Genomic DNA, 27,547 nt, shown 5'->3' with positions numbered 1-27,547 from the left:
TCAGCCCCTGAAACAAGCCTTGTCTCTGCCCCTGAGCCAGGGCCCTCTGTCCCTCTCCTCCTTGGGACTGACCACCTCCAGGCAGGGCTGGGTCCCGGTATCTTGAGCCTCCTCCTGCTGCCAGTACTTCCTGCCTACCAGAGCTAAAGGCTGGAGGTTTGGCCAGAGAAGGGCCGGAGCCTCTGCAACGCAGGGGACGTCGTGCTTTGTCTCCACGCCGCCAGTGCCAGCACACAGCAAGTGCTTAATGGGTGCCCATCGACTGATTGATGGGCAAATCATCTGGCTCTGCCGGTTTTGCCTGCATCCAGGGCACTGCGTACATTTCCATCTGGGGAATGGGTACGTCTTGCACTTCCCCCTCTCTCCAGATGGCCGTCATCTCCCTAGCTCGGGCCACCGGGACCAATGGCCTCCGTGTGTCTTGGGCTTTGGGAAAGGAGGGCGGAGGCAACAAAGTACCGAGCCTGAACTACAACTCCCAGCAGGACTCGGGGTGACGAGTCATTGAGCATGAGTCTAGAGCTCGGCCTTTCAGGTCTGACTCCACTGGGAGGCGCTGCTGCTCCACTAGTGGGCGGGGCTGGGGGGGACAGAAAGGGGCGGTAGGAGGTTCCAGAGAGTAGAGAGAAAGGGAGAGCGAAATGAGGGCGGGGGGAGGAAGGGAGCGGGGAGGCTCCTGCTCCGCCCACAGACTGGAGGGGGAGGCGGAGGAGGGAGAGGAGGACGAGGGCGGGGGATGCTGGGCTGCCCCGAGCCTTCTCCTCCTTCTGGGCCGGAGCCTCCAGAGCCTGAGCTGCTGCCGTGCCTCCATCTGTGCTGCTGCAGGTAAGAGAGCCAGCCAGCCCGTGGGGGGAGGTGGGAGGAGGAGTGGGGGAAGGGAGGGAGCCGCGCGTGGCTGCGTGGGGACGCTGTTCCCCCCCCTCCCGTGGGAGAGCTGCGGCTGGCTGGGTGTGACCCCGCGAGCTTCTGGGGGACTGAGGGTGACACCCCATGTGTGGCAGAGCCGACCAGGGCCCTAACCCGGCCCGGCCCATCTGTGCCTGGGGGATGGGGATGCGAAGCCCGGCTCCCAGCAGAACTTCCTCTCGGCCCACGTGTGGCCAGCCCGCTGTGATGGGCAGAAGGGCTCAGGGGGATGGGGACCCAGAGCTGGCAGGGTTTCCTGTCGGTCCCACTCGTGGCTGGCCAGACGGCGGTGGGCAGAGCTCAGGGAAGGGGCCAAGCTGACTCAGGCTCGGGCACTGCCGGCTTCACTGGGCTGTCCCTCTCCATCCCACTGGCTCCCCCAGCCCAACCTCCCCACTGCTTCTGGCCCTGAGCTAATCAGCTCCTGTCACCTTTGTGGACATCCCTTGACCGCAGGGCCTTCTGGGTATCCAACTAGGAGCTCCCCTGTCCTCAGAGCAGACAGCTGGCATCTAGTCCTGGCACAGCTGGAAGGTGGCTCCCAGATGGAGGGGGAGCCCGCCCCCCCCGGGGCCTCATGGGACTGAAGTTGGGGGAAATGGGCCCCCCAGGGAAATCTTTGTAACCCCCATCCTGCCATCCCCGAGCTCCAGAAAGGAAAGCCCGGTGCTGGAGGCTCCAGTTCTCGTGTGTGGTTGTCGTAGTTACTCCTCTCTCCTATCGGGCTGTGGCCTGTTTCCAGCTTCTCTCCTCTCTAGTGAGAAGGAAATGGGGAGCCTGTGCTTGTTGGAGAAGACTGGGGGAGAGGTGACCCGAGCGGAACACTGAGTGCAAATGAGCTCAGGGACAGGATGGCTGTTCTGGGGACTCACGGGATATGATGACGTGTGGTTCAGTGGTTAGGGCCTCTGTTCGGTCAGGAGAAGCAGCTCTCAGAGGGAGGCCGTAAAGTCCCTACTGTGTGTCAGGACATAGGAACCGAGGTGACCCTCTAGTCACCCCCAGGGATGAGGCCGTGTTTGCTTTCCCTTTGGGGATGTGCTGCTGACACTGGCGATGGGAGGCCCATTTGGACTCAACTGTTCCCAGACTATAAGACCTTGAACGGAGGCTGCCCCCAGCTTGGAGGATCTCCAGGGAGGCAAACACAGCTAACTGTGCTGAAGTTAACTCCGGGGGGGGTGGGGCGGGGGGCTTACATTTCCTTATCTGTGAAATGGGAGGCTTGGACAAGGTGACCTCCAACGACCTTTCTAGCTCTGGCAGACCAGAATCCTCGGCGTCTCAGTTTCCTTAGCTGAATCAAGGCTGTCCCAATGCGTGGGGGAAAGGGGGTGGCCAGCCCTTGCCCTGGCGGGCGGTCCTGGCAAGGCTTGGCGGGGCTGACCCAGAGGCAGCCTAGCCCCAGAACAAGGGAGAGGGGGGCTGCCAGGCAGAACAGCGGGAGGGGGCACTGTCGTGGGGAGCCCAGGCTGTGCCCCCTCCCCCTCTGCCTGCCTCAGTTTCCCCACATGGAGCTAGGACATCTCCCAAGTATGAGGTGGTGAGTGATCATGGTAGTGCCTCAAATTCTTCCCAGAGGCTGGGAAGCCCCAAGAAAAGCTGATTCCCCAGCCCGGGGACCGGGAGTGAAAGCCTGGATGTGAAGGCCAGGCCGAGGACTCTTCCTGGCCATGTTCCATCCAGCCTTGGCTGGCTTGACCCCAGAAGGCAAGAGCAAGGGCATCACAGCAGGGTCCAGAATGGGGCCTTCGGGTCCGGGCTGGTGCCAGGGCCCGGGCTCCCCCACCCACCCTCTGCGGGGCACAGCTCCCACCCCAGCCTCCCTCCCCTCAGTCTCCGGGATGAGGCTGGGCCTAGCTGGCTGCCCCCCCCCTTTCCCCAGGGCTTTTGGGATTCTTTCCTGCTGGAAGCAGCCGCCCTGAGGGAGTGACTCATTGGCAGGACGCCCCGGCGGCCGGGGCAGCGGGCGGGCAGCTGGCCCACAGATGCCAAGGCTGTGTGGAAATGTCTGAACCGGGGGAGGCGGCAGGGGCTCCGGGACCAGATGGGGGTTGGATGGAACAGAGGAAAGGGGAGTGGGCGCCTGCTGGGGGGGGAGCAGGGAACCTGGTGAGACAGCCAAAGTGGGGGGCATCAGGCTCTGGTCCTCACCGGGAAGGCCGCTGCTCTGTGCCTGGGGCTCTGTGTGAGAGGGAGTGTGTGTGAGAGTGTGAGTGTCTGAGTGTGAGTGTGATTGTGTGTGTCTGTGTGTGTGACTGTGTGTGAGAGAGTATGTGTGTATGTGTGTGAGTGTGTGTGTCTGTGTGTGAGTGTGAGTGTCTGTGTGAGAGAGAGTGAGGGTGTCTGTGTGTTTGTGTCTGTGAGTGTGTGTCTGTGTGTGAGTGTGAGTGTCTGTGAATGTGAGTGTGTGTGTCTGTGAGTGTGTCTGTGTATGGGTGTGAGTTGTCTGTGTATGGGTGTGAGTGTGAGTGTCTGTGTGAGAGAGAGTGGGGGTGTCTGTGTGTGTGTGTCTGTGAGTGTGTGTCTGTGTGTGAGTGTGTGTCTGTGAATGTGAGTGTATCTGTGTCTGTGAGTGTGAGTGTGTCTGTGTATGGGTGTGAGTTGTCTGTGTATGGGTGTGAGTGTGAGTGTCTGTGTGAGAGAGAGTGGGGTGTCTGTGTGTTTGTGTCTGTGAGTGTGTGTCTGTGTGTAAGTGTGAGTGTCTGTGAATGTGAGTGTGTCTGTGTCTGTGAGTGTGAGTGTGTCTGTGTATGGGTGTGAGTTGTCTGTGTCTGTGTGTGAGTGTGAGTATCTGTGTGTGAGTGTGAGTGTCTGTGAATGTGAGTGTGTCTGTGTCTGTGAGTGTGAGTGTCTGTGTATGGGTGTGAGTTGTCTGTGTATGGGTGTGAGTGTGAGTGTCTGTGTGAGAGAGAGTGGGGGTGTCTGTGTGTTTGTGTCTGTGAGTGTGTGTCTGTGTGAGTGTGAGTGTCTGTGAGTGAGTGTGTCTGTGTATGGGTGTGAGTTGTCTGTGTCTGTGTGTGAGTGTGAGTATCTGTGTGTGAGTGTGAGTGTCTGTGAATGTGAGTGTGTCTGTGTCTGTGAGTGTGAGTGTGTCTGTGTATGGGTGTGAGTTGTCTGTGTATGGTGTGAGTGTGAGTGTCTGTGTGAGAGAGAGTGGGGGTGTCTGTGTGTTTGTGTCTGTGACTGTGTGTCTGTGTGTGAGTGTGAGTGTCTGTGAGTGAGTGTGTCTGTGTATGGGTGTGAGTTGTCTGTGTCTGTGTGTGAGTGTGAGTATCTGTGTGTGAGTGTGAGTGTCTGTGAATGTGAGTGTGTCTGTGTCTGTGAGTGTGAGTGTGTCTGTGTATGGGTGTGAGTTGTCTGTGTATGGGTGTGAGTGTGAGTGTCTGTGTGAGAGAGAGTGGGGGTGTCTGTGTGTTTGTGTCTGTGAGTGTGTGTCTGTGTGTGAGTGTGAGTGTCTGTGAGTGAGTGTGTCTGTGTATGGGTGTGAGTTGTCTGTGTCTGTGTGTGAGTGTGAGTGTCTGTGAATGTGAGTGTGTCTGTGTCTGTGAGTGTGAGTGTGTCTGTGTATGGGTGTGAGTTGTCTGTGTATGGGTGTGAGTGTGGGTGTCTGTGTGTTTGTGTCTGTGAGTGTGTGTCTGTGTGTGAGAGAGTGGGGGTGTCTGTGTGTTTGTGTCTGTGTGAGTGTGTGTCTGTGTGTGAGTGTGAGTGTCTGTGAGTGTGAGTGTGTCTGTGTATGGGTGTGAGTTGTCTGTGTATGGGTGTGAGTGTGAGTGTCTGTGTGAGAGAGAGTGGGGGTGTCTGTGTGTTTGTGTCTGTGTGAGTGTGTGTCTGTGTGTGAGTGTGAGTGTCTGTGAGTGTGAGTGTGTCTGTGTATGGTGTGAGTTGTCTGTGTATGGGTGTGAGTGTGAGTGTCTGTGTGTGAGAGAGTGGGGGTGTCTGTGTACGGGTGTGAGAGTGGGGCCGGGACAGTGATGCACACATGTGCGCCCAGGCTTGGACTCTGGCAGAGTGGGCAGAGGCAAGGCAGGGGCTGGAGGAGAAGGCCAAGCATCCTCCACTCTCTGCTATGGGCTGCGGTCCCCTAAGAGGGACATCCTAACTTTCAGGGGCTGCCACCCTCCGGGCCCCAGTGGAGCCAAATCAGTGCGCAGGTTCTACCCCTTCCCACTCCAAGGTACTACGGCCCGGCCCTCCCCGCCCTGCAGCCCCGGTCCGGCTCTGGGGGACATTGGGAGCCGCGATGCTCAGGGGATCTGCAGTGGGGCTTGGGGCACGGAGAGAAGGCCTCTGGGTTGCGCTGAGGCCCCTTGAGCAGAGACTGGAGCGAGTAAAGGAAGCCTCCTCCGGGCGCAGAGACCGAGAGCCCCGCACCGTCCCCGGTCCCGGGAGGCCCTTCCGCCCCCTGACCTTGATCTGGCCCGAAGCCTGCCGGACTTTCCTAATCTGCTCTCCATCTCTCCTGCCCCCGCCCTCGCGCAGATGTCCGAAGGAACCCTCGGGGCGCGCTCAGCGCTGAGCCGATCTCTGCGCCTCTTTGCCCCGGGGCCAGCGGGCTCAGAAGCCCACCTTTCTCACTCCTGGCCCCGGGGACTCCCGGCCACACGGGCAGAAAGTCAGGGGCACGAGGGAGCGCCCTTCCACTGGGGGGGGGAGGGGGGAGCGCTCGGGCGCCGCGGAGCTGGATGACCGGGGCTGGGGGAGGGGAGGTGGCAAGCGCAGAGCCGGGGGCCAGCCGGAAGCCCGGTCGCTGGGGCTTGTTGGCAGGGGAGGGCCCGGAAAGGAAGTGGGGGTGGGGGCAGCCGGTTCTCAGCTGGGCTGAGAAGGGGAGGAGGGATGGGCGTTTCCTTGGGGGGGCTGAAGGAATGGGCGGGGAGCAGTCAGAGGGAGGATGGGGAGCTCCTTGTGTCTCAGCCTGGGTAGGACCGGGCTGGGGAGAGGGAGGCTGAGCTGGGGCGGGGGAGGGGGGGGCTCAGCCGTGACACAGGAAGCTGATGCTGTCTCACCACCCCCCTCGTACCTCCACCCCAGACACATCCTCTGAGCGGTGGGGGAGGGGGGGGAAGGAGAAGGTGCCATTGGACCATGGGGAGGGATTTCAGGGAGGGGGGGGAGGATTTGGAGCCGGCTTTCCCTCTCAGAGGCCCCAGGACGTGCAGCGGCTCCCTGAGGTCCCAGCCTGGTCCCTGCCTTCCGACCCCGGCTCTGCCAGCCCTCAGCTCCTTCAGCTGCAGGGGCCCATGGAGGGCTGTGGGGAGGAGGCAGCCCTCGGTGCCAGGCCACAAACTTGATGTGGGGCCATTTCACAGAAGAGGAAACTGAGGCAGGGAAGAAGTGACTTGTCCAACGTCTCCCAGCTTGTCTGTGTGTGAGGCTGGATTTGAATGCAGGCCTTCCGCACTCCAGCCCAGGCTTCTTTGGCCCTGTGGCTGGTCCGAGGGAAGCCGTTCGGAAGTCTCTGGAGCCGAGGTCCCGTCCTCAGATGGCATTTGGGGTTGTCCTGTGTCCTTCTCTCTCCAAGAGGACCGTGACCTCAGGAGGTGCTGACAGGACACAGGGGAGTCGGCCCAAAGGGGGGAACAAGAGCATCGGAGCCTTCCGGAGGTGGCCCCGAGTGGGGGGGGAGCGACCCTGGGCAGTGGCCCCCTCAGGAAAAGAAGGGGTTCAATGGATGCGTCAGTCTCCCTTCACCCCCCACAAAAGCCACCTCGGTTAAAAGCAAAGCCGAGGAAGACGACTTGGACGGGGCCCCCTTGGGCCCCTAGGGTCCCTGCCTCGGGCATTTCTCAGGGCACAGTGGTTTCCCTCAACACCCCCCCTTCCCCTCAGCTGGGCCCCGCTGGACCGCCTGGTGCTTTCGGGCCTTCCCTCTGGATTCTGCTGGGAGCCAGGCCCGAGGAAATGTGACCTCTCCTCTCCCAGCAGGGGGCGAATCCACAGGGCCCAGCTGGTCGGGCTGGGAGACTGGTGGGAAAGGAAGGCCCCAGGAGAATGGATCCTGGGGGCTCAGGGCCGGCTCACCCTGAAGGTCACAAGGTAGCTCGGAGTCTCTGCTGGGCGGCCGTGGGATCAGGACTTCCGGCTCCCTGCCCCTGTCACTGACTCTCCCGGCGTGAGCCTGAACCAGTGTCCTTCATCAAGGGGGCCTCCACGGAGAGTCAGACCTAACCTTCCCCGTCCTGCCTGCTCCCGCCGGCCGCTGTGGCTTCCGTGGCCCAGCACCTCCCAGACCCGGGATAGGCGGTTCTGTCCTCAGGCCCCAAGAGGGCTGGTCTCAGCACAGAGCCCGCTCCTGCTCACTGAGCAGCCCTTTGTCACCCGGCCCTGGAGGACCAAGCCCTGGGCTGTGAAAGGCAGGGGAGGGAGGGTCTCTGACATGGGGGGGAGGGTCTGACAGGGGTGGGAGGGTCTCTGACATGGGGGGAGGGTCTCTGACAGGGGAGGGAGGGTCTCTGACAGGGGAGGGAGGGTCTCTGACATGGGGGGAGGGTCTGACAGGGGAGGGAGGGTCTGACAGGGGCAGGAGGGTCTCTGACATGGGGGGGAGGGTCTCTGACATGGGGGGAGGGTCTCTGACATGGGGGGGAGGGTCTCTGACATGGGGGGGAAGGTCCCTGGCAGAGGAAGGGAAGGTCACTGGCCCTGGAGGGAGGGCAGCCATATCCAGGGCACTGACATACTGGTTGCCTCTGCAGAGGCTTCCAGGGCCCTCTCCCATTGAGCAGCTAGCTACCCACTGGGCATCTCCTGCACTGGCCGCCTCCCTCTGCCCTCTCACTCACCACAGTCCGTGCTTGAGTCCTCATCCTCTAACCTCTAGCTCCAGCTTTGTGAGCCTCCCCCCATTTGTCTCCTGCAGCCTCCCCCAGCCCCCAGGGCTCTTCCCTTGTTCTCTTCTCAGCTGTCCCCTTCCCTGCTACAGGCTGTGCCCTCCCTGAGAACAGCGGCCACTCTCCCTTTTCTTCCTGCCCTCAGACCTTAGCACGGTGCTAGGCAAACGGCAAGCGCGGTGTGTGTCCACTGCCTGACCTTTCTGGCTGGGCCCTGAGAGGTTCAACTGGGCCCAGGCCGCCCCCCCAGCCTCTACCTCCAAGGCTCATCTCAAGGGCTCCTCCCATCACCAAGCAGTCCTATTTGTGGGTTTTCTTTTGTGCATTTCCCCATTTTACATATTCTTGTATGGACCCCTTTGTTTGGGGGACTGTCAGCTCTCCTTGGGCGGGGAAGCGTCCCCTCCGGTAGTTGTAGCTCTGCACTTTCACAAGGTACTTGACATTTTCTCCTCTTTTTTCCGGCTCTCTTTCATTCTCGCCGTCTCCTTGAGTCATTCACTTCCATTTGTCCAATTCTATTTTTAATGAATTTTTTCTCTCTTGCATTTGGCCGGCTGTGCTTTTAAAGGCCTCGTTTCGTTCAGTGGTTTGTTTTTTGTTATTTTTTTTCCATTTCGCCAAATTTATTTTTTAAGGAGTTGTTTTCTTCAGTCAGTTTCTGTGCTTCCTTTCCCAAGCTGTTGGCTCCCCCCAGACTTTCATAATTCTCCTGCGTGGCTCTCATTTCTTTCCCCTTTCTCTCTTACTTGACTTTTAAAATCCTCTTTGAGCTCTTCCCAGAGAGCCCTTTGAGCTTGAGAGCAGCTCCTATCCCCCTTGGAGGCGCCACGTGTAGACATTTTTGCCGTCCTCCTCTGCGTGTCTCACAGCCGACGGGCCGAGCTGACGCCCTCTGAACCAGGACAGAGTGTCCGATGCTGCCGAACTTGGGCTCAGATCCTTCTGTAGACTGCCCGTGTTGCGCCTCCACTGGCCACATCCTCCGGCTCAAGTGCGGCAGAGCTCTCTGCAGTCCCTCCATGATAATCGGTTCCCTCTGAACGTTTGGGGATGCTATTGGGGCCTGATCGAGCGCTGATTCCCAGGAAGCTGGGTGGGGGGACTAAGACAGTGTCTTGCCTTTTCTCTGCCATCTTGGCTGGATCCCCCTACCACTTAAAGGACATAGTAGGCCAATCACGAGACATTTATGCAGCACCTACTATGTGCCAGACTCTGTGCTAAGCATTGTAGTAGGTGCTTTAAAGATATGTCGGTTGACCAAGCGCTTCCTACCTTCTGCCTCCTTGGGCCAAGGGCTCTTCAGGTCAGATACAACCCCAAACTTTGGAAGCCAGTCCTGACCATGTAAGAGCCCTGTGGAAATGGAGGGAGAGCCAGCATGACCCAGCGGGGGAGCAGGTTCCCGTAGTCCCCCAACTGCCCACCAGCACTCCCATGTGTCCACCAGCACTGGCCTGGGGTCTGGGGGGCTCATTCTGACTTGGATTCTGGGTCATTCTGGGAGGGTCCCCCGTGAAGGTCAGCGAGCAGCCTGGAAAGGGGACCTGATGGCTGCCCACACAGGGAGCTAGGGATTAGGGAGAGTGGGATCTCTGAGGTGGCTGGTTCCTCTCCCAGTCTCTGGGTTTGCCCTCTTACCCCTGTGCCTCTCCAGGCCTTAGGGCATGGGTAGGATAAGGTATTTGCCTGGAACACCAGGGGTTCCGCATTGGGGAAGGGTAGGTCTGCTGTGGCCCCGGAGGTCCTTGCCCTGGGGCGAGTGAAGGGGGCAGCAGGGGCCCAGTGGGTCCTGGAGCCTATGGCCCCTGTCCGGGGCATCCCGAGGATGACCCTTCCTTCTGCAGCTCCTGTGAAAGGAGACGTCGTGGGCAGAAGCAATCCCCAGAGACGCCGCTGCACATAAATGCGCCTTTCATTTCTCTGAAAGGGGCTGGGACGTGGCCAGCAGGCAGTGCCTGGCTGCCTTGACCCTCTCCCCCAAGAGGGAACAAGCCCAAGACGGGCTCGGGGGGCCTCCAGTGGGGGCTGCAGCTCCAGATCTGGGCTGTCCCCCCGACTTGGCTTCCAAGAAACGGGCTTCTGTAATGGAAGTCCTGCTGGGGTGGGGGGGATGAGGAAGGGCCTTTCAGCCTGGCCACTGGTTCCTTGGCGGATAGTGAGGAGTGACCTGCATCCCTGGAGGATTCTGAGAGGGATGAGAAGCGGAGCCACACAGGGGGTGCCAGGGAGGAGCAGCCGCCTTTGAGGGGAGCCCGGTGAGCTGGCGCTGGGCACTGGCCCCTCCCTGAGCGGTATTTGGGGTGAGCGTGGTGGGAGCCGGGGAAAATCAGGCCCCTCTAGAACCCGCTGGCGGGGGGGGAGGGGGAAGGAAGGATTTGCCCTACTGGCAGCCCTAGCCACTGCTGAGGCTGCCTTGGGGGGTCAGGAGTGAGCTCCTCGCCAGCAGTGGCCCCTTCTGTGCAAGAGCTTGCGGTGGGGCATCTGCGGCCAGGACACCCGGCCCCGGCACACGGCCACAGCCACATGTGTGTGCTCACGGGAGCGGCCCCAAGATCCGAAAACCAGCTTGGACCTCCTGCTGGCAAGCCTCTCCTGCTCAGAGCAGAGGCGGAAACTCGGGCAGGCAGGGACAGGATGTCCTGGTTGGGCTTTTGTCAGACGTCGGGCCACCTTGGAGCCTTCGGACTGCGGGCAGCCTGCCCATACCTCTAATTGGAAGTTCCAGCTGCCAGGCTCAAGGCTCACAGTTAGGGGACAGTGTGCTACGGGGTCAGGGCATGGACTGGGAGGCTGGAAGCTCCGGATTCAAATCCCTTCTTAGCCCTGGACATTTGACCTCCCTGGTTCTCAGTTTCCTCACGTGGGAAATGAGGTGACTGTTGTCCCGCGAGGCTGAGGGTCGGAGCATCTGCCAGCCTGGTTTTCAGGCTCCCCACCAGCCCAGCAAGATTTCTTTTCCGAGTTGTGGCCCCCCAGGTGGCAGGGACTTGTCTCGGCGTCTCAGAACCTTGGGCCTTTGTGACCATAGGTACCTCCTGTTCCTTTCAGAGCCTCCCAAGCTCCTTGCTTGGCTGGGGAAGCTCATGCCTGACCTGAAGAAACATGCTTCTCTTCCTGCCCACCGTCACCCCCAATTTCCCTGCAACCACAGGCTCTTGGGGCCAAGGGAAGGTAGGCCAGGCTGTGGGGCACCTCCCTTACAACAAATAAGGCCAGTCAAATCAATGGGCACATTAATCACACCTGTAGCCTGCCACCTCTTGGAATGGTGCTTTCTTTTGTAATGTAAATTGGCTTCCCGGTTCCGTTCTCAGCCCTCTGTGCCAGTCTGTGCATATGTTTCTGAGGCTCTCTGAGTCTGCCATATTTGTTGCTTCTTACAGAGAACACTTACAATGCTGGCTCCATTAGTTCCTGTATATTTCCCCGCTTAGCTTCTGGAACTGTGCTGTGGCCTGTTGTCAATAGGGATGTTTTTATCAGACCCAATTCCCTGTCTTTGCCCTTCTTGGGTTATGGGTACTCTAGGTCCAAGAATTTAGAGCTGCATAGTAGTCCCCTCCCCACTTTTTAAGAAGCATGTTTCCCTTCTGGCCCAATTCTCAACTCCCCCAGCAGGGCCCTGGTGGTCCTGCCTGCCTGCCCTCCTCTGGGGCCTCTCAGACAGCTGGTGGTGTCTCTTCTGCCATCTCTGCCCTTCAGACCTGAGGTCTTAGAGCCTCTAGTCATTGGTCCCACCCTTTTCTGAAACAGTGTGGAGCTGGCTTGGTACTAATGCTGTTTGCCCTCCTTGGAGACTCAGACAGTTGGTCAACGAGCATTTATTAAGTCTGGCCTGGGGTACCAGAGAACAAAGACAAAGGAGACAGTTCTTGTCTGCAAGAAGCTTATGTTCTACTGGGGAAATAGCACATATGCAGGAATATCAAATAAAACAAATCAAGAAGTGTCTCCTAGAGGAGGTGATGAGAGCAGGTAGGGGGACTAAGGCAGGCCTCATGTAAGTGACATGAAAAGTGGATGTGAGGAAGGAATACGCTCCAGACATGTGGGATGGGCAGTACAAAGGTATTGAGAGGGGGGTAGATTTTCATGTCAGGGAATAGCAAGTAGAGTGTGATTGCATCATACAACAGTGAGTGAAGGGGAGTCGTGTGCAACGAGATTAGTGCCAGGTGGAAAAAAGGCTTTAAAAAGTTATTAAGAAGGAAGCTAGATGGCATGGTGGATAGAGCACCAGCCCTGAAGTCAGAAGGACCAAGTTCAAATCTGGCCTCAGACACTTAATATCCTAACTATGTGAACCTGGGCAAGTCACTTAATCCCAATTGTCTCAGAAAAAAAAAAAGTTATTAAGGTTCTTAAATTAGGAAGAGGAGGGGTGACATGGTCAGACCTGGGCTTTAAGAAAATCACTTTAGTGGCTGATTGGAGTATGGACTGGAGGGGGAAAGGCTGAGGCAGGCAGAGCCCTCCCCATAGGAGCATATTACAAGAATCCTCAAGTGTTAAGGATAAGGGCCTGCACCAGGGTAGGGACAGTGGCCGAGGAAAGAAGAGGGCTTATTGGGAAGATGCTGCATAGGTGAGCTCTATGAGAGATGCTGCAAAGGTGACATTTGTGAGAGATGCTGCAAAGGGGAAATTCATGAAAGATGCTTCAGAGGAGGAATCTATGGAAGATGCTACAGAGGTGAAATGGATGAGATGCAGCAGAGGTGAAATTCACGAGAGATGCTGCAGAGGTGAAATGGATGAGACACTGCAGAGGTGAAATCTGTAAGAGATGCTACAAAAGTGAGATTTATGAGAGATGCTGCGGAGGTGAAATTTATGAGAGATGCTGCAGAGAAAATGGATGAGAGGTTCTGCAGAGATGAAATCTATGGAAGATTCTGCTTGGTTGAAATCTATGAGAGATGCTACAGAGGTGAAATCTAAGGAAGATGCTGCAGAGGTGAATTTTACAAGACGTGCTGCAGAGGAAATGGATGAGCGATGTTGCAGAGGTGAAATTGATAAAGATGTTGCAGAAATGACATCAACTAGCTACAGAGATGAAACTGACCTTGGCAGCAGCTAAGATAGGGGGATGGGAGAGGATAGGGGGTTGAGAACGAGTGAGGAATCAGGACGATGCCTAGGTGGTGGATCTGGGGGCCTGGGAGGAGAGTGTAGCCCTCAATAGTAATAGGAAAGGAAGGAGGAGAGGAGGGTTTAGTGCAAAAATTAGCTCCATTTTAGGAGTTTAAGATGGCTATTGGATATTCACTTTGAGATGTCTAAAAGACAATTGGAGATGAGAAATTAGAGGTCAGCAGAAAGGGTTAAGGCTGGACAAGTGGGGAGATTCAGGATGCAGAGGGTTTGCCGAGAAAGATCCTAAGTTTTGTTTTGGAACTCGTTGACCCTGTAGTCCCAAGTAGTTTCTACACTAGTGCCTAATCTTTATGTGTTCAAGGGCCCGCTCACTTCAGTTGTGCCTAGTTGTGTCTGAGTCCTTGGGACCCCATTGGGGCTTTTCTTGGCAAAGATTCTGGAATGGTTTGCCTTTTCTTTCTCCAGTTCATTTTACATATGAGAAAACTGAGGCAAATAGGGTGAAGTGACTTGTCCATGCTCACACAGCTAGATTGGAACTCAGGTAATAAGTGTCTGAGGCCAGAATTGAATTTAGGAAGACTCTAGGCCTGGTGTCCTGTCCACTATGCACTTAGCTACCCTTCCTTAGGGTATAAACCCAACAATGGAGTCTCTGGGTCAAAGGGTAGGGACATTTTAATTACTTTATTTATGCAATTCCAAATTGTTTTCCAAAATGGACGCACTGATTCATAGTTTTATCAACAATGTATTAGGGTGCCTAAAACCCTCCGATATTGATTGTTACCATTTTTCTGCTTTTTTTTTTTTTTTTTTTGCCAATTTTCAGGGTGTGAGATAATAATTGGAGTTGCTTTGATTTGTATTTCTCTTGTTATTAGTGAGTTTTAGTATTTTTTCACGTGACTGTAAATACTTTGCAGGTCTTCTTTTGAGAACTATTTGTTCACATCCTTTAACCAACTGGGAAGGGATTATGAGTCACGTAGGTGTTTGTGTTTCTTATAAGTTGTTATACATCCTGAATACCAAAACCAATGCACAGATTGTTTTCCCATTCAACTATTTCCTTTTTATCCTCCATCTTTATGTTATATCTTTGCAAAAAGCTTTTTAGTTTCGAGTAATCAAAATTATTTTTTAATTGCCTCTATCTCTTCTTTAGTTAAGATTACCTCTGTTATCCATAACTGTACACATTTAGGGTTACAAATATGATTTGTATCTCTTCTTATTTTTAATAGTCTGGCCTTTAATAGTAAGGTCTTGGATCAATTTAAAATGTATTCTGGAATGTGTTATAAGATGTTGGTCTAGTGATAGAACACCAGCCCTGAAGTCAGATTGCCTGAGTTCAAATCTGGCCTCAGACACTGAACATTTCCTAGCAATGTGATCCTGGGCAAGTCACTTAACCCCAATTGCCTCAGCAAAAAAAAAAAAAAAAAAAAAAAAAAAAAAATGTTGATCTAAGTCTCATTTCTGCCAGATTGCTTTTTACTTTTCCCAGCAGTCTATTCCCAGTGGTTAGCCCAGTGCTTTGTAGACCATAAGTACTTAATGGATGTTTTTTCCACCCTTTTATTCATCTGGAAAATACAGTAAAAATCCACGGCAGAGGGCCTGAAATGGGGAAATAGCCAGAACCAGAGTGGAAATTAAGTAGTCCAAAGTTTCAACTATGTGGATTCCCTCTGTTGGTGCAGCTCTTACCTGTGTGCTTCTTGTCCCTGGTCTCACTTAGGCTTACCATAGGGTGGGGACTAAATAAAGGCTTTTGTAAAAGCCAGATGGAGGTGGCTAAAGAGACAGGTTGCTGGGAAGAGAGTGCCTGACTGCCTCAAGTGGAATCCAGCTCCCAGCCCGAGTGAACCCCATCTTGGACTGAGCCAATCAGGGATGGTGAAAGACCAAATGACTTAATAAATGAGTCAGGCATGAGTGGATTGGAGAACATTATCGCAGAGCTCAAAAGCGGGGGGAGAATGGAATCAGAAATCCACCAGCTGAGGCCAGAACCTTCCTTGAGGAGGGAATGCCATGGGCTCTTCTTCCCCCTCTTGTTTCTTCTAGTTTTTGTTATAGGGAAAGGCTCTCTGGCTAGGAGATCAGAGCAATCGTATTTGGAAAATGAAAACAAAGAAAACACCAAATGAGTTTTTGAGGAAGTAAACAGTAATCCCAGAGAGCAAGTGTGGCCTCCTCAGAAATACCTTCCCCAGACTAACCTTATTTCCTTTCTAGATGCAGGGTTAGGGTTAGGGTGACGAAGCTGGTAAATCCAGAACTTGTTCGGTGGCAGGCCCCCAAAATAAGTCATTGTTTGATGGGATGGCTGAGACGAAAGTGTCCCAGGAATCTGTCCTATTGAACTTGAAAAAACTTGGACTAGCATTCTATTTTTCCAAACACACACAAAGATAGTTTTTAACGTTCATCTTTGCCCAACCTCGTGTTCCAAATCTGTCTCCCTTTCTTAGCTCCTCCCCCTCCCCAAGACAGCAAGCAGACTGATACAGATTCAACATGTGCAATTCTTCTAAACAAATTTCCATATTCATGTGGGCTCTGGGTCAGGGAGTCCCGGGGGCAGTTGCTGGGGGCTCTTGGCCGCTGGCTGGGGCAGCCCTCCCCGAAACCAGAAGGTGACGATCGGGAGGCAGCCGCCGTGGGGAGCCGGCCTGCAGGGGGGCGCTTTTCCAGCGGGATGCCCTCGTCTCTCCTCCCTCCTTCTAGTGAGCGGCCCCGGAAGGACGTCTGCATGCGGGCAGTGGGCGGCGAGAAGGCGTGGGCCCCCCGACTTCTGGCCACCAGGCGCCCCTGACCCAGGCGCCATGCCCGGGACTGGCCCTCGGGTGCTGATGGCCGCGTTGGCCCGGGGGCTGGTGCTCTGACATGGACTCCCAGGCCCGGGGGAGGGCCTTGGGCCCTCCTGCCTGCTAGCGTGAAGGCGAGCTCTGGATGTGTTTCCCCCAAGGCCTGCTCTGGTAAGAGGGTCCTGTCTCGGCAGGGGGCCCTTGCATGTTCCCGAACACCCCTGCATAGTACAAGCGGCATGCACACACACAGTGCCCCCACTGTGCACACGTACGACCCCTGCACATGTACAAGCCCCATGCAGTGCAGACTGAAGCACACGCTTATGTGCGTGCACATACACAAGCTCACATACGTGCCTATGTGCGCTGTCCTGAGAAGGGGGCTCCAGGCTCAGTCAGGGGTCCCGGGAGGAGGGCGATCTCCCAGCTCCTGCGGTGGGTCTGCACCATTGGGAGGTTGGGGCTCCTCTTAGCTCCACTTCACAGACAGCACAACTGAGGCAGACAGAAGTGAGGGGTAGCCAGGAGGGGTCTGAGGCTGCCCCCAGTGGCCCCAGGAGGGGCAGCCGGGATGGCAAAGACCCGGATCCTGCCACATGAGAGCGGGTTGAAGGACCTGGGCAGACTCTGGGGGACGCACAGCCATCCTTGGGGACCTGGAGGGCCTGCTGGTGGGGGAGGGGGCAGGGAGGCTGAGGGAGGCCAGAAAGCAGGAAAACACTGCTGAGGCTGACAGCTGTCCCAGTGCGGAACAGGCTGCCTCGGGAGCTGGGAGACTCTCCTTTCTTGGAGGACATCAAGCAGGGATGCCGTATGGAGAGCCTCGGTCTGGTGGACCAGCAGTCCTCAAGGTCCCTCCGAGCTCTGAGCCCTGTAATTCTCCAGGGGCTGCCGGTCACTGACCCGCCCACCCAGGGCCCAGAAATCGGAGCTGGTAGAGCAAAGGCCAGAGTCCCTGTGGGCGGCTGTGTAGACCCCCAGGACCCCCACTGGTCGGTTTCCAACTTTCCCGGGGAGGAATGTCTCCCTGTGTGTCCCCCTCAACAGGCTCTCCTGCCTGGCCTTGGCCCAGGATCGTGGACAGCCAAAGGAGGCAGGCCCAGCTGGTGCGCTCCTCCCCTCCTCTTTTTCTTTCCTCCCTTTCCCTCCCCTTCTCTTTCTTCCTTTTCCCTTCTCTCCCCTCCCCTCCCTTTCTCTCCTCTTCTCTCTTTTTCTTTCCTGGCTTTTCCTCCCCTCTTCTCTCTTTCCCTCCCCTCATCCCTCCTTTCCTCCTCCTCCTCTTTTTCTTTCTTTTCCCCTCCCTCCCTTTCCCTCCTCTCCCCTCCTTTCCCTTCCCCTCCCCTCCCTTCTCATCCCTTTTCACTCTCTCCTTCCTCGGGCTGCTGTTGCAGGGGTGCCTGTGAGCACAGAGTGGGGGAGGGGCTTCTCTCGCCTCCCCTTTCTGGACATGAAGAAGGACGTCGAGGTTTTGGTCTCCGAGGAGAGAGCTGAAATCATTGCCAAGTACCGGAAGGTGAGGCGCCTTCTACAGGAACTCCTCCAAGGCCCCCCCAGTCCTTCCTGAGAGCCTTGGTCTGGGGCCCCTGTCCCCCACTTCCTGAGCAGTGGGGCCCCCAGCCTGAGGGATCCGGGCCAGCAGGCAGGCCTGAGGTGGGCCTGGCTTTCCAGGAATGAGTGGGAGTGGGCAGAGCTTGTCCCATGGCATGCTGGGAGTGGGGGGAGGCCCAGGTGCGGAGCAGTGCGGCCCCTGAGCCCCCTCTCTCTGCAGGGGAGGCAGCCTGGGGCTCAGATTGACCCTTGGGAGGATGCAGACTTCACCCTTTATAAAGTCACAGACCGGTTTGGCTTTCTACAGTAAGTGCTCTGCCGTGCCCATGAGCGCCCCCCCAGTCCTGCAGGCAGGGCCCAGGTGCCCCAAAAGACGCTGCCCCGGGGCTTTCCAGGTGGGGGCCATTCGGTGGGCACCAGGAGCTCAGCGTGCCCAGGCCCTCGAGCCCCCAAGACTCACAGATAGGGAGTGCGTAGGGACAGAGAGCCGGCCCCCAGTTTAGACAAGGAGACCTTGGAAGGGGCTGGTGCTGGCCAGGGTCCCATCACCGGTGGACTGAGTGGCTCCAGGCCCGATCCCCTAACTCTCCCCCGCCCTCCCGGCAGCTCCTGTAGGGCTTGGTCCTCCGGGGCCCTCACTGTCCTTTCCCCTCTGTCTTCCCAGTGAGAGTGAACTGCCAAGCCACAGCGCCCTGGAGGAGAAGGTGAGAGCCAGCGGGGGCTGCAGAAGGGGACCAGAAGCCTCCATCTGGGGACCCTCCTGGAAGGCAGGAGGCCAGCTGTGCCTGGGGGTGCTCTAGCCTGTCTCCCAGTGAGGCAAAACCATTGGTCCCTTCCCTCTTCCTCCCCTTTTCCCTTCCCTTCCCTTCCCTTTCCCATCCCCAGCATCACTCTCTCTCCCTTCCTCCTCCAGTCTTATCTTCCCAGCCCACCCCTTGCATTGGTAAGCCCCTCGGTGTAGATGTGTCCTCGGGTGCAGAGTGCGAGAGGGGCGGCTCTCCTGCAGGGCCGCTGGGCCCCCTCTCCGCGTGTCTGGGGGCGCTGAGCCAGGCAGGGCACTTCTCCAGGGCTCTTCACGCTGCGGACACTGACTTCATTTTTCAGCAAAAGCTCCAGGAGATCGAGCGGGTGGACAAGTGGCTGAAGATGCTGAAGAAATGGGATAAATACCGCCACAGTGAGAAGGTGGGAGACCAGAGTCGGGTTAGCGTGGGAGCCAGGACAGTGGTGGCCCGGGCAGCGGGAGCCTGGGAGCCTGGGAGCCGGGGCAGCGGGAGCCCGGGAGGCGGGGCAGCGAGAGCCTGGGAGCCGGGGCAGCGGGAGCCCGGGAGCCGGGGCAGCGAGAGCCTGGGAGCCGGGGCAGCGGGAGCCTGGGAGCCGGGGCAGCGGGAGCCCGGGAGGCGGGGCAGCGGGAGCCTGGGAGCAGGGGCAGCGGGAGCCCGGGAGCCGGGGCAGCGGGAGCCATGGGAGGCGGGACAGTGGTGCCTGGGAGCAGGGGCAGCGGGAGCCCGGGCAGCGGGAGCCTGGGAGCAGGGGCAGCAGGGGCCGGGGCAGCTTAGTCAGTCCCCTTTAGTCAGATATTCCTTGAATTCCTTCCTGGCTAAATGCTGGGGATGGCTCCCTCCGATCTCTCCCTCCCAGTTGAGCGGGCTGAGTCCTGGAGCCCTGCACTGGGAGCTGGGAACAGAGAGTTCCTAGAAAATGACTTGGGGGGGGAGGGTGTTTGTGGATGTGTAGGTGGGGGTATGAATGTGCATGTCTGAGTTGGGGGGGGTGCGCATGGGGGGCGGGTACAAGCGTGTGGATATGGGGGCAGACACAGGCCTGGGATGGAGAACAGAGCTCAGCAGGAGGTTCCAGAAAGCCAGGATCACTTCTGACTGACCAGATGAGGAGGCTGGGCCTGAACTGGGCCTTCAAGGCTGGGGAAAGGTCACAGAGTTAGAGACACAGTGGGGAGGGAGGCTCCTGTCCCTTGGCCCTGTGCAGGCTGGGGAAGGGGACCAGGGCATCCTCCTGTGTGGACCCGCTCGGCCAGTGGGTGCCCGCTCCAAGGGCCGATGCCCTCCCTCTTCCCTCAGATGGCTCGAAGGGTCTACAAAGGCATCCCTCTGCAGGTGCGGGGCCAAGTCTGGTCCCTCCTCCTGGAAGTGGAGAAGGTGAAGACAGAAAACCCCGGCAAATACGAGGTAGGAGACCCTGCCCCCGCGGCACTCAGCGGCTTTCCCAGCCAGCTTGCAGGTCCCGGCTGTTCTCCCCCACCTCCAGACCAGGCCCAGTGGCTCCCGGGCCTTCGTCTGGGCTCGGGGCCCCCGCCTCGGATGCTGAGGAAGCCACAGGGCTTCTCCCAGCTTCCCCGGCTTCCACGTCTAGAACAGCGCCCGTGCCCGGGATCGTTTCAAGGATCAGCCGAGTCTTCGTAAAGGGCTCAGCGTGTTGCCTGGCACCTGAGGTACTTAAAAATGCTTCTTCCCCACCCGCCTTCCCACCACTCTGGAGGAGGGGGGACACAGTCAGGATTCCCCTTTTCCCTGAGGGGGAAATAGGGAGTCCAAACAACGTGCCCAGTTCGTGTCCAGAAAGTGCCGGACGCACCCAGAGCCGCCAAGCTCAAGAATCGGGGCTCTGGGCGCCAAACCCCTCCCTCCTCTGCCATCATGGACTAGCAGGTGCCAGCCCAGGCCACCTCCACCCTCAGGGTCCCCAGAGTTGCCCTAGTGCCACCCTCCAGATGAAGCAGTCACCTGAACCGGCCAACATCCGACAAGCTTTTATGAAGCACCTACTGTGTGCTTAATAAGGGGCCCAGGGGTGGGAGGACACCAGTCGAATCTCTCACGGTGGGAAGACAAGAGCTGAGGGAAAGCTCAGGAGGCCTGGGGGAAGGCTTCCTGGAGGTGGCGTCTGCTGGCCAGGAGTGGGAAGGATGGTCAGCGTCCAGAAGGACAAAAGGGTGAGGGCCCACCGGAAGCATGGACAAAGCATGCTGGGCCGGAAGGGGTGGGGGGGAGACAGGACTGAGAGCAGCAATGGGACCGGGGAGGAGAGCCTGGCGGGGGAAGGTGCAATAAGAAGTAAACTTCCAAGATCAGGTCCAGATGGCTCTAGATGTAAAGGGAGATGACCTAAGAAAGCGAGAAGAACCTGGAACATGAGGAGCTGAAGTTTTATGAATATATGAGAGAGGGATAACTGTGGGATGGAAAATAATTCTGATTCCGTTAAATCTTAAGAGGGATTATACATATTAAACCAATGTCAAAAAGGTCAGAAGGAAAGCAGAAAATTGGGTGGGGGGGGGGGGATTTCACGGACAGTTTCTCAGATAAAGGTCTCATATCTCAGCTGTATAGAGAACTTGGTGAAATCTAATAAAACACAAGTCCTTGCCCAGTTGGTAAATGGTTAAAGGCGATAAACGGGCAAATCAGAGTTTATACAGTCATATGAAAAACTATGGGGAGAAATGAATTAAAACAACCTATCGTATTCCTATCAGATTGGCCAAGATGATTGAAGGGGAAAGCAATAAATGGTGGAAGGAGGTGGAAAAATCAGGACACTCATATATTGTCCGGGAGAGCCAAGCCTCCTGGAGAGCGATCTGGAATTTCGCCCCGGCCTCAGTATGTTCTCACCCCGGGCCGTCTCCAAAGGTGGCCGTGCCCTAAAAGCGGCTCTAATGGCAGCTCTTTGGGGCAGGGAGATCTGGAAATTGCCGATGAGCGGCGGGTGGGGGATGGCTGAACAGGGCTGATCGTGGGGAGAGCTGAGGGGCCCGGTGGCCCAGAAAAGCACGGACAGAACCGCCTAAAGCAGCCAAGGGGAATGGGTGGAACCGAGAATCCGCAGTGTCTTGTGAGCTGTGAAGAGCCGGGTTATTTCTGGGTGGTGCAGATGCTCCCCAGGTGCTCCCCACCTGCAGCGCGCAGTAGGCAGAGTGGCGGCCTTCCCTGGGGTGAGGCGGGGAGGAGGGAGGGAGAGTGACTCAAAAGGAAACCAAGCAGACTAAAAACAGAAGGGAGCAAAGCTGGAGGGGCGAGCTAGCGGGCCCTGACCGCCATCCAAAGTCAGAGGCAGACGGGGGAAAGTTCCGTGGGGAGCAGAGCAGGCAGGGCTTGCAGGGGGGCAGAGTGTGGCCCCCCAGAGACGACATGGGGCAAGTGTTCCCCGGGGGCTGCTCTCCTGGGGGCCTCCACATCCCGCACCAGGACCCCGAGCTGGAAAGGAAGGTAGTTCTAAACAGATCCACTAGTCAGAGCCCTCCTTGAGACAAGTGAGAGGGGTGAGGTTACCCAGCACACCCCAGGGCCCCACCAGGAGACCCCCCCCGCCTCCAGGACCCCCGTCTTCAGCTATTGCTTCCGCTGTGCTGTTGGTTGCCCAGGATGGTGAGGAAGGGGAGGCAGGCAGCCCACTGCCACGGCCTGGTTCCCCCCAACTGCAGGGGAGACGAGGTAGGCAGAGCAGCTAAGCCCAGAGCTGGGCAGACCCTGGATACTCCCAGAACTCATGGCCAGCCAGGGACGCCGGCGAGGGCTCCCTGAGCTCCAAAAAGGGCAGTGCACAGGCCGGAACGTCCGGGGAGCGGGAGCCCCTCGGCTGCCCCACTGGGCCTTGTCCACAGGCGACCCCGCCCAGGCACGCTGTCCCACGGCTCCCCTCCCCTGGCTCGGCCCTGACGTGCTCCCCCCTCCCCCCCAGGAGATGAAGGAGAAGGCCCAGAGCTGCTCTTCCGAGATCAGACAGATCGATCTGGACATCCATCGGACGTTCCGCAATCACATCATGTTCCGGGACCGCTACGGGGTGAAGTGAGTGACCGGGGTGCGGGGGGGCAGGGGCGGGGCGCGACCGCCACGGGGCGCTCTTTGGAGGCACTGAGGGTGGGGAGCGCGCCGCGGCCACGGACGCCCCTCTCCCCCCAGGCAGCAGGCCCTGTTCCATGTCCTGGCCGCCTACTCCGTCTACAACTCGGTGAGTTTCTGAGCGCCCGGGGACTCGTGGGCGGGCACAGGGGGGGCTGCAGGATGGGGGGCCGGGCAGGGCCGGGGGAGGAGAGGCGTCCACCTCCCCCAAAGTCTTCTGTATGTGTCTGGGCTGGGGGCCTCCACAGGAGGTTAGCTATTGCCAGGGCATGAGTCAGATCGCTGCCATCCTGCTGATGTACCTGAATGAAGAGGAGGCTTTCTGGGCACTGGCCCAGCTCCTGGCCAATCAGAAGCACGCCATGCATGGTGAGTGCCCGCCCCTCACCCCCTCCTCCCTGGGGGCGAGGGAGGGGGGCTGCCGGAACCGACTCTGCTCAAATGAGAGCATGAGGAGGGGGGGACGGGGCTGCAGCTGGCCCTGCCCAGGGGCACCGTGCTCACTTGGGGAAGCCCGCCCCTGTGCGGGCAGGGGGTGAACCCGAGGTGGCTCCTGGGCTCTCTCCCCAGGCTGCTGCTGAGCCCTCTGCCCCGCGGGCTCCCCACAGGCTTCTTCACGCCAGGATTCCCCAAGCTGCAGCGCTTCCAGGACCACCACGAGCAGATCCTGGGGAAGGCCCTGCCCAAGCTGAAAAAGCACATGGTGAGCACCGGGGTCCCTGCGGCCATGGGCTAGTGCCCACCGCGGGCTCAGGGTGAGCCTGCCATCTCCGCTCTCTTCTGCAGGACAAGGAACAGATGTCCACAGGCATTTATACCACCAAGTGGTTCCTGCAGTGCTTCATTGACCGGGTGAGGACGGGGGGCCGGCTCCAGGCCCTGGGAGGGCGGGCTACCCCTGGGGACCCCCTCTCAGCCCAGCCTCTCCTCCACAGACCCCGTTCACCCTCACCCTGCGCCTGTGGGACGTGTACATCTTGGAGGGCGAGAGAGTTCTCACCGCCATGGCCTATACGGTCCTCAAGCTGCACAGGAGTAAGGACCCCAGACTCCCGGGGGGAGGGGGGAGGTGCGGGCAGGGGACTCACTGCCCGCCCCACCTTGGATTTCCAGAACGCCTGCTGAAGATGTCCCTGGAGGAGCTCCGAGAATTTCTGCAGGAGAAGCTGGCCGGCCCCTGGCCCCACGAAGACGACACAGTCCTGGACCATCTGCAGGCGTCCATGGCCGAGCTGCGCCGCATGAAATGCGAGCTGCCCCCGCCAGGTGGGCACGGGGCCGAGGCCGGAGGCTCGCACACAGAGCCTCCTGAGGAGGCCACGGAATCGGGCCCGGGGAGGCCGGGGCAGCCGGGTAGGGCCAGAGGGGCCGAGGGCGGCCTGGGGAGCCTTCTGGGGCACCCCCTCTTCTTCCTGGGGAACAGGTGGGCCACAGCGTGCAAGCGCTCTAACCGTCAGACAAGACAGAGTTTGGGCTTCGGGGTTCGAGTCCCAGCTCTCCCTTATAGAACCAGGGGAGTGTTCCCGGGTCAGGGAGGGGGCTGGGGGCTCCCGAATGCCCACTGCCTTCTTTTCCTTAAGCCAAACTGGAGGAGCTGCCCAAGAAACCTCTGGGAGTGGACTTCTCCCTGGGCCTTGTGATCAATGGGCAGAGCAAAGCTGTGCGCACCCAGAGCCCCGCCCTCAGCCCCGCGCCAACCGGCCAGCTGCCTGAGCCCCCTGAAGACACGCCCTCTGCCCAGCCTCAGGAGCCACAGCAGCTGGGCAGCCCGGACCTGGAGGAGGCTGCTGTGAGGGCCGGACCTGCGGCCCCCCAAGCCCCGGCCTCCCCTGAGGAGGGGGGGCCGGCAGGGGGTGGCCCCCCGGAGCTGGGTGCAGCCTGCTTCCCTCCTCCCCCATCCCCCGAAGAGCTGCTGCCCCCAGAAAGCGTTCCTGATGAGGACGCCTACCCCGCCGGCCCTCCCCCTCCCCCTCCCGGCACCCCGGAGCAACCTGGCCCCCCGCCCTCCCAGCAGCACCCTCCTGAGGGGGCGGGGGGCCCGGGGCCGGCCCCCAGCAGCCTCCCGCCCAGGCACTGGGCCAGCATGCCCAGCCTGGCCCTTCCCACGCCTTCCTCAGCCTCCCTGGGCGCGAGCCCCCGTGGCTTCTGGGGGAGCAGCCCCAGCCTCTGCAGGGCCTGGGCTGGCCAGGACTCGGGACAAGAAGGGCGGCTCCCAGGCGGAGCTGGCCCCCTGCTGCCCCTGGGCACAGAGCGCCCCCCGCAGGAGGCCCCGGGCGGACAGGGCAGCTGTCACCTGGAGCTCACAGGGGCCGGTTTAAGGGACTCGGGGCCTGCCAGAGAACGGGACTGAACCAGGCGTAAATGGTACGGCCCAGGAGGGCCCAAAGGACAAGAGATGGCTCTGCCAGTAAAGGCGTCTGCAGAAAGGACTCTCTCTGTGGTGTCTCCTTTTTCCTAAAGCCCCTTCCTGGGCAGCAGAGGGCACCAGCCCATTCTGGGCATCCCCCCGAGCTCAGAGCCCTGCCCTGGCCCATTCTGGGCACCCCCAAATGCAGAGATACCCCCCGAGCTCAGAGTCCTGCCCTGGCCCGTTCTGGGCACCCACCAGGCTCAGAGCCCTGCCCCAGCCTGTTCTGGGCACCCCCAAAACAGAGACACCCCCCAAGCTCAGAGCCCTGCCCCGGCCCGTTCTGGGCACCCACCAGGCTCAGAGCCCTGCCCCGGCCTGTTCTGGGCACCCACCAGGCTCAGAGCCCTGCCCCAGCCTGTTCTGGGCACCCCCAAAACAGAGACACCCCCCAAGCTCAGAGCCCTGCCCCGGCCCGTTCTGGGCACCCCCCAAATGCAGAGACCCCCTCCCCCGGTTTTCCAGCTGTCTAGGGTGGGCTGCTGGCTTCCTGCACATGGCTCCTTTGGGCCCCCCCTTGGCCCCCACAGCCACACCGAGGTCAAGACCATCCAATAATTTACTGAAATGAGCCCAGTGGGTCAGGCAGGGGGCGGGGAGGCAGAAGAAGCAGTTTGGGGCTGGGGAATTGGAGACAGTCCGTGCAAAAGAGCCTGTGGGGGGGGTCCGAGGCGCCCGCTCTCGCCCTCCCTGGCAGCACCAGGAACTCCAGCGGCAGCGAGGGGCGGTCGTCGCCATCTCCCTTCCGAACGTCTGCCTGTCCGTCCGCCATCCTCCGACGGTCGGCTCCTCCCTCCTCACTCGGGCCTGCACCTCCGAACCCCCAGCCTGGGCAGGGACCAGAAGGCAGAGTCAGGCCTGAGTCTGGGAGCGAGGGCCGGGCCAGGGGATGGGGGGCCCCGGGAGCCCCGCTCACCTCAACCCCGCGGTCAGGAGATCACACACTTGCAGTTCAGACACCCGGGGCCGCTCTCGTCGGGGGGGTTCAGCTTCCTCAGCTTGTGCTGCCGGATTTCCCGCACCAGCGTGTAGAAGGCGTCCTCCACCCCCTGTGGAGAGGGGGGGGCGGCTCAGCCGGGCTCCCGGGCCCCCTGCCCCGCCCCCCCGCGGGCCGGCCCTCACCTGCCGAGTCTTGGCGGAGGTCTCGATGTAGGGGATCCCGTAGCTCCGGGCCAGCTCCTGCGCCTGGCGCGTCTCCACCGTCCGGGCCGGCAGGTCGCACTTGTTCCCCACCAGCACCATGGGCACGTCGTCGCAGTCCTTCACCCGCTTGATCTGCTCCCTGCCCAGGAGGAGAGAGGCGGGCGCTGGCCAGAGGGCGGGGGGTGGGCGGGGCCTGGCCTGGCAGGGGGTGGGTGGGCGGGGCCTGGCCTGCCAGGGGGGGGCGCTCACCTGTACTGGTGAATGTCCTCGAAGGACTTGGTGTTGTTAATGGCGAACACGCAGAGGAAGCCCTCGCCGGTGCGCATGTACTGGTCCCTCATGGCGCTGTACTCCTCCTGGCCCGCCGTGTCCAGGATGTCCAGGAGGCAGGTCTCCCCGTCGATGACCACCTGCTTCCTGTACGAGTCCTGCAGGCGAGGCCGGCGGTCAAGCCAGGGGGGAGGGGGGGCACGCAGGGACCTGGGGAGGGGGAGGGGCACGCAGGGACCTGGGGAGGGAGGGGGCCGAGGACTGGGGGAGGGGGAGGGGCACGCAGGGACCTGGGGGGGGGGAGGGGCACGCAGGGACCTGGGGAGGGAGGGGGCGAGGACTGGGGGAGGGGGGAGGGGCACGCAGGGACCTGGGGAGGGGGGAGGGGCACGCAGGGACCTGGGGAGGGGGAGGGGCACGCAGGGACCTGGGGAGGGGGGAGGGGCACGCAGGGACCTGGGGAGGGAGGGGGCTGGTCACTGTCCAGGGTCCTGGGGGGAGGGCACCATTCGGTCTGATGGGTTAGAGGGAGAGGAGGTGATGGGTTGTCAGAGGGGGAGGGCATCCAGGATCCGGGAGAGTAGGGGGAGGGGAGCACCATCCAGGGTCCCCGAGAGTTGGGGGGCAGAGGGTGCTGTCAGAGGGCCCGGGTGTCAGAGTGGGAGGGACCGTCCGGGGTCCTGGAGAGTGGGGGGAAGGAAGCGCTATCCAGGGTTCTGGGGAGTGGGTCACAGCCCAGGGCCCTGGGGAGTTCCAGGGGAAAGGGGCTGTCGTCTGAGGTCCAGGGTGTCAGGGGGAAAGGGTGCCCTGATGGGGCTGCTGGGAAGCGTTGGACGCCGCCTTGGGGGAGCACCTCGATTGTGGGGTCATATTCATCCACGAAGTGATTCTGGATGAGCTGGATGGTGAGCGCGCTCTTGCCCACGCCCCCCGCTCCCACGACCACCAGCTTGTACTCGGTCATCGTGGCCCGGCAGCGGCGGCTCCTAAGGAGAAGCCAGGCTGTCTCGGGGCCCCCGGGCACCCCCCCCCCCCACACTGCTCTAGGCCCTGGGCGCGGGAGCCCTGCCAGGGTGGGAAGGGTAGCCCCCAGCAGCCCCTCCCCCAGCCCAAACCAAGTTCGCCCCCAGCCGGGGACACGCCCCGGGGCCGCCCCCCGCCCAGCCCCCGCGTCCTGATGACATGCAAGTTTGCAGGCAGCCGCCCCCCCCTCACTGGGCCTCCCCCTCCCCGGGTCGTTCCCACCCTCGGCCGCGCCCCCACCCCCTAGGCCGCACCCTGCCCCTGCCCCAGAAGAGAAAGGCCAAGACCACTGCCACGGCCATGGAGCGCTCCGGGCGGCCCGAGCCCACCCATCCCCCTCCCAGCGGGTGGGGGGGCGCCATCTCCCCCACCGTCCCCGCCACCCTCCCTCCCCCGCCCGCGCGCACAGCCTCCACCCCCGCCCCCTCCCCCCTCGACTCCGCTCGCCGGCCTCCCTCCTCCCCGCCCGGAGCTCACCGGGCTCACTGCCTCCTCCGCCGGCTCCTTCTGCTCCGCCACTGCTGCCCCCCCGGGCCGGGGGCTCCGGGCCGGGGGCTCCGGAGGGGGCTCGGGGGGCTCCGGGGCTGGGGCTGGGGCCGGGCCGGGCGGCTCGCTCCGCGC

At 60.0% G+C, this 27,547-nt stretch overlaps 2 protein-coding genes across 4 annotated transcripts; one reads left to right on the top strand and one right to left on the bottom strand.

Annotated features, from left to right (window-relative positions):
* Positions 1-715: 715 nt before the first annotated feature.
* LOC127539775 (USP6 N-terminal-like protein) lies at positions 716-24,512 on the top strand. 3 transcript variants are annotated; one of them, XM_051964101.1, is made up of 15 exons: positions 716-828; positions 15,585-15,835; positions 17,059-17,180; positions 17,436-17,521; positions 17,880-17,919; positions 18,320-18,400; positions 19,333-19,404; positions 21,920-22,029; positions 22,144-22,192; positions 22,332-22,452; positions 22,692-22,786; positions 22,870-22,935; positions 23,019-23,118; positions 23,197-23,349; positions 23,664-24,512. In XM_051964101.1, exons 3-15 carry the CDS (start codon positions 17,115-17,117, stop codon positions 24,431-24,433), a joined length of 1,809 nt encoding a protein of 602 aa, XP_051820061.1. In that variant the 5' UTR covers positions 716-828; positions 15,585-15,835; positions 17,059-17,114; the 3' UTR covers positions 24,434-24,512. The 3 variants fall into 3 exon arrangements, with proteins under 3 accessions (XP_051820061.1, XP_051820060.1, XP_051820062.1); XM_051964100.1 differs by having other exon boundaries at positions 19,297-19,404; XM_051964102.1 differs by lacking the exons at positions 716-828; positions 15,585-15,835; positions 17,059-17,180; ... (2 more) ...; positions 18,320-18,400; positions 19,333-19,404 and adding exons at positions 19,662-20,168; positions 20,715-20,841.
* A 519-nt stretch (positions 24,513-25,031) lies between these two features.
* HRAS (HRas proto-oncogene, GTPase) lies at positions 25,032-27,547 on the bottom strand. The gene is made up of 6 exons (XM_051964603.1): positions 27,404-27,547; positions 26,757-26,889; positions 25,883-26,061; positions 25,613-25,772; positions 25,407-25,539; positions 25,032-25,318 (listed from the first exon to the last, which is right to left on the bottom strand). Exons 2-5 carry the CDS (start codon positions 26,865-26,867, stop codon positions 25,420-25,422), a joined length of 570 nt encoding a protein of 189 aa, XP_051820563.1. The 5' UTR covers positions 26,868-26,889; positions 27,404-27,547; the 3' UTR covers positions 25,032-25,318; positions 25,407-25,419.

Source organism: Antechinus flavipes, chromosome 6 (genome assembly GCF_016432865.1).
Source record: "Antechinus flavipes isolate AdamAnt ecotype Samford, QLD, Australia chromosome 6, AdamAnt_v2, whole genome shotgun sequence".
Taxonomy (NCBI): Eukaryota; Metazoa; Chordata; class Mammalia; order Dasyuromorphia; family Dasyuridae; genus Antechinus; species Antechinus flavipes.
The sequence above is the reverse complement of the archived record's forward strand: the minus strand, read 5'-3'. Positions and strand labels throughout refer to the sequence as shown.

Coding starts and splice junctions, on each gene's coding strand:
- LOC127539775 (XM_051964100.1), top strand. CDS start 17,115: ATGAAGAAGGACGTCGAGGTTTTGGTCTCCGAGGAGAGAGCTGAAATC. Junction 19,405..21,919: donor AAAACCCCGGCAAATACGAG/GTAGGAGACCCT, acceptor CCTCCCCCCCAG/GAGATGAAGGAGAAGGCCCA. Junction 22,030..22,143: donor CGGGACCGCTACGGGGTGAA/GTGAGTGACCGG, acceptor CTCTCCCCCCAG/GCAGCAGGCCCTGTTCCATG.
- HRAS (XM_051964603.1), bottom strand. CDS start 26,867: ATGACCGAGTACAAGCTGGTGGTCGTGGGAGCGGGGGGCGTGGGCAAG. Junction 26,062..26,756: donor AATATGACCCCACAATCGAG/GTGCTCCCCCAA, acceptor CCTCGCCTGCAG/GACTCGTACAGGAAGCAGGT. Junction 25,540..25,612: donor CCTCCGCCAAGACTCGGCAG/GTGAGGGCCGGC, acceptor CCCTCTCCACAG/GGGGTGGAGGACGCCTTCTA.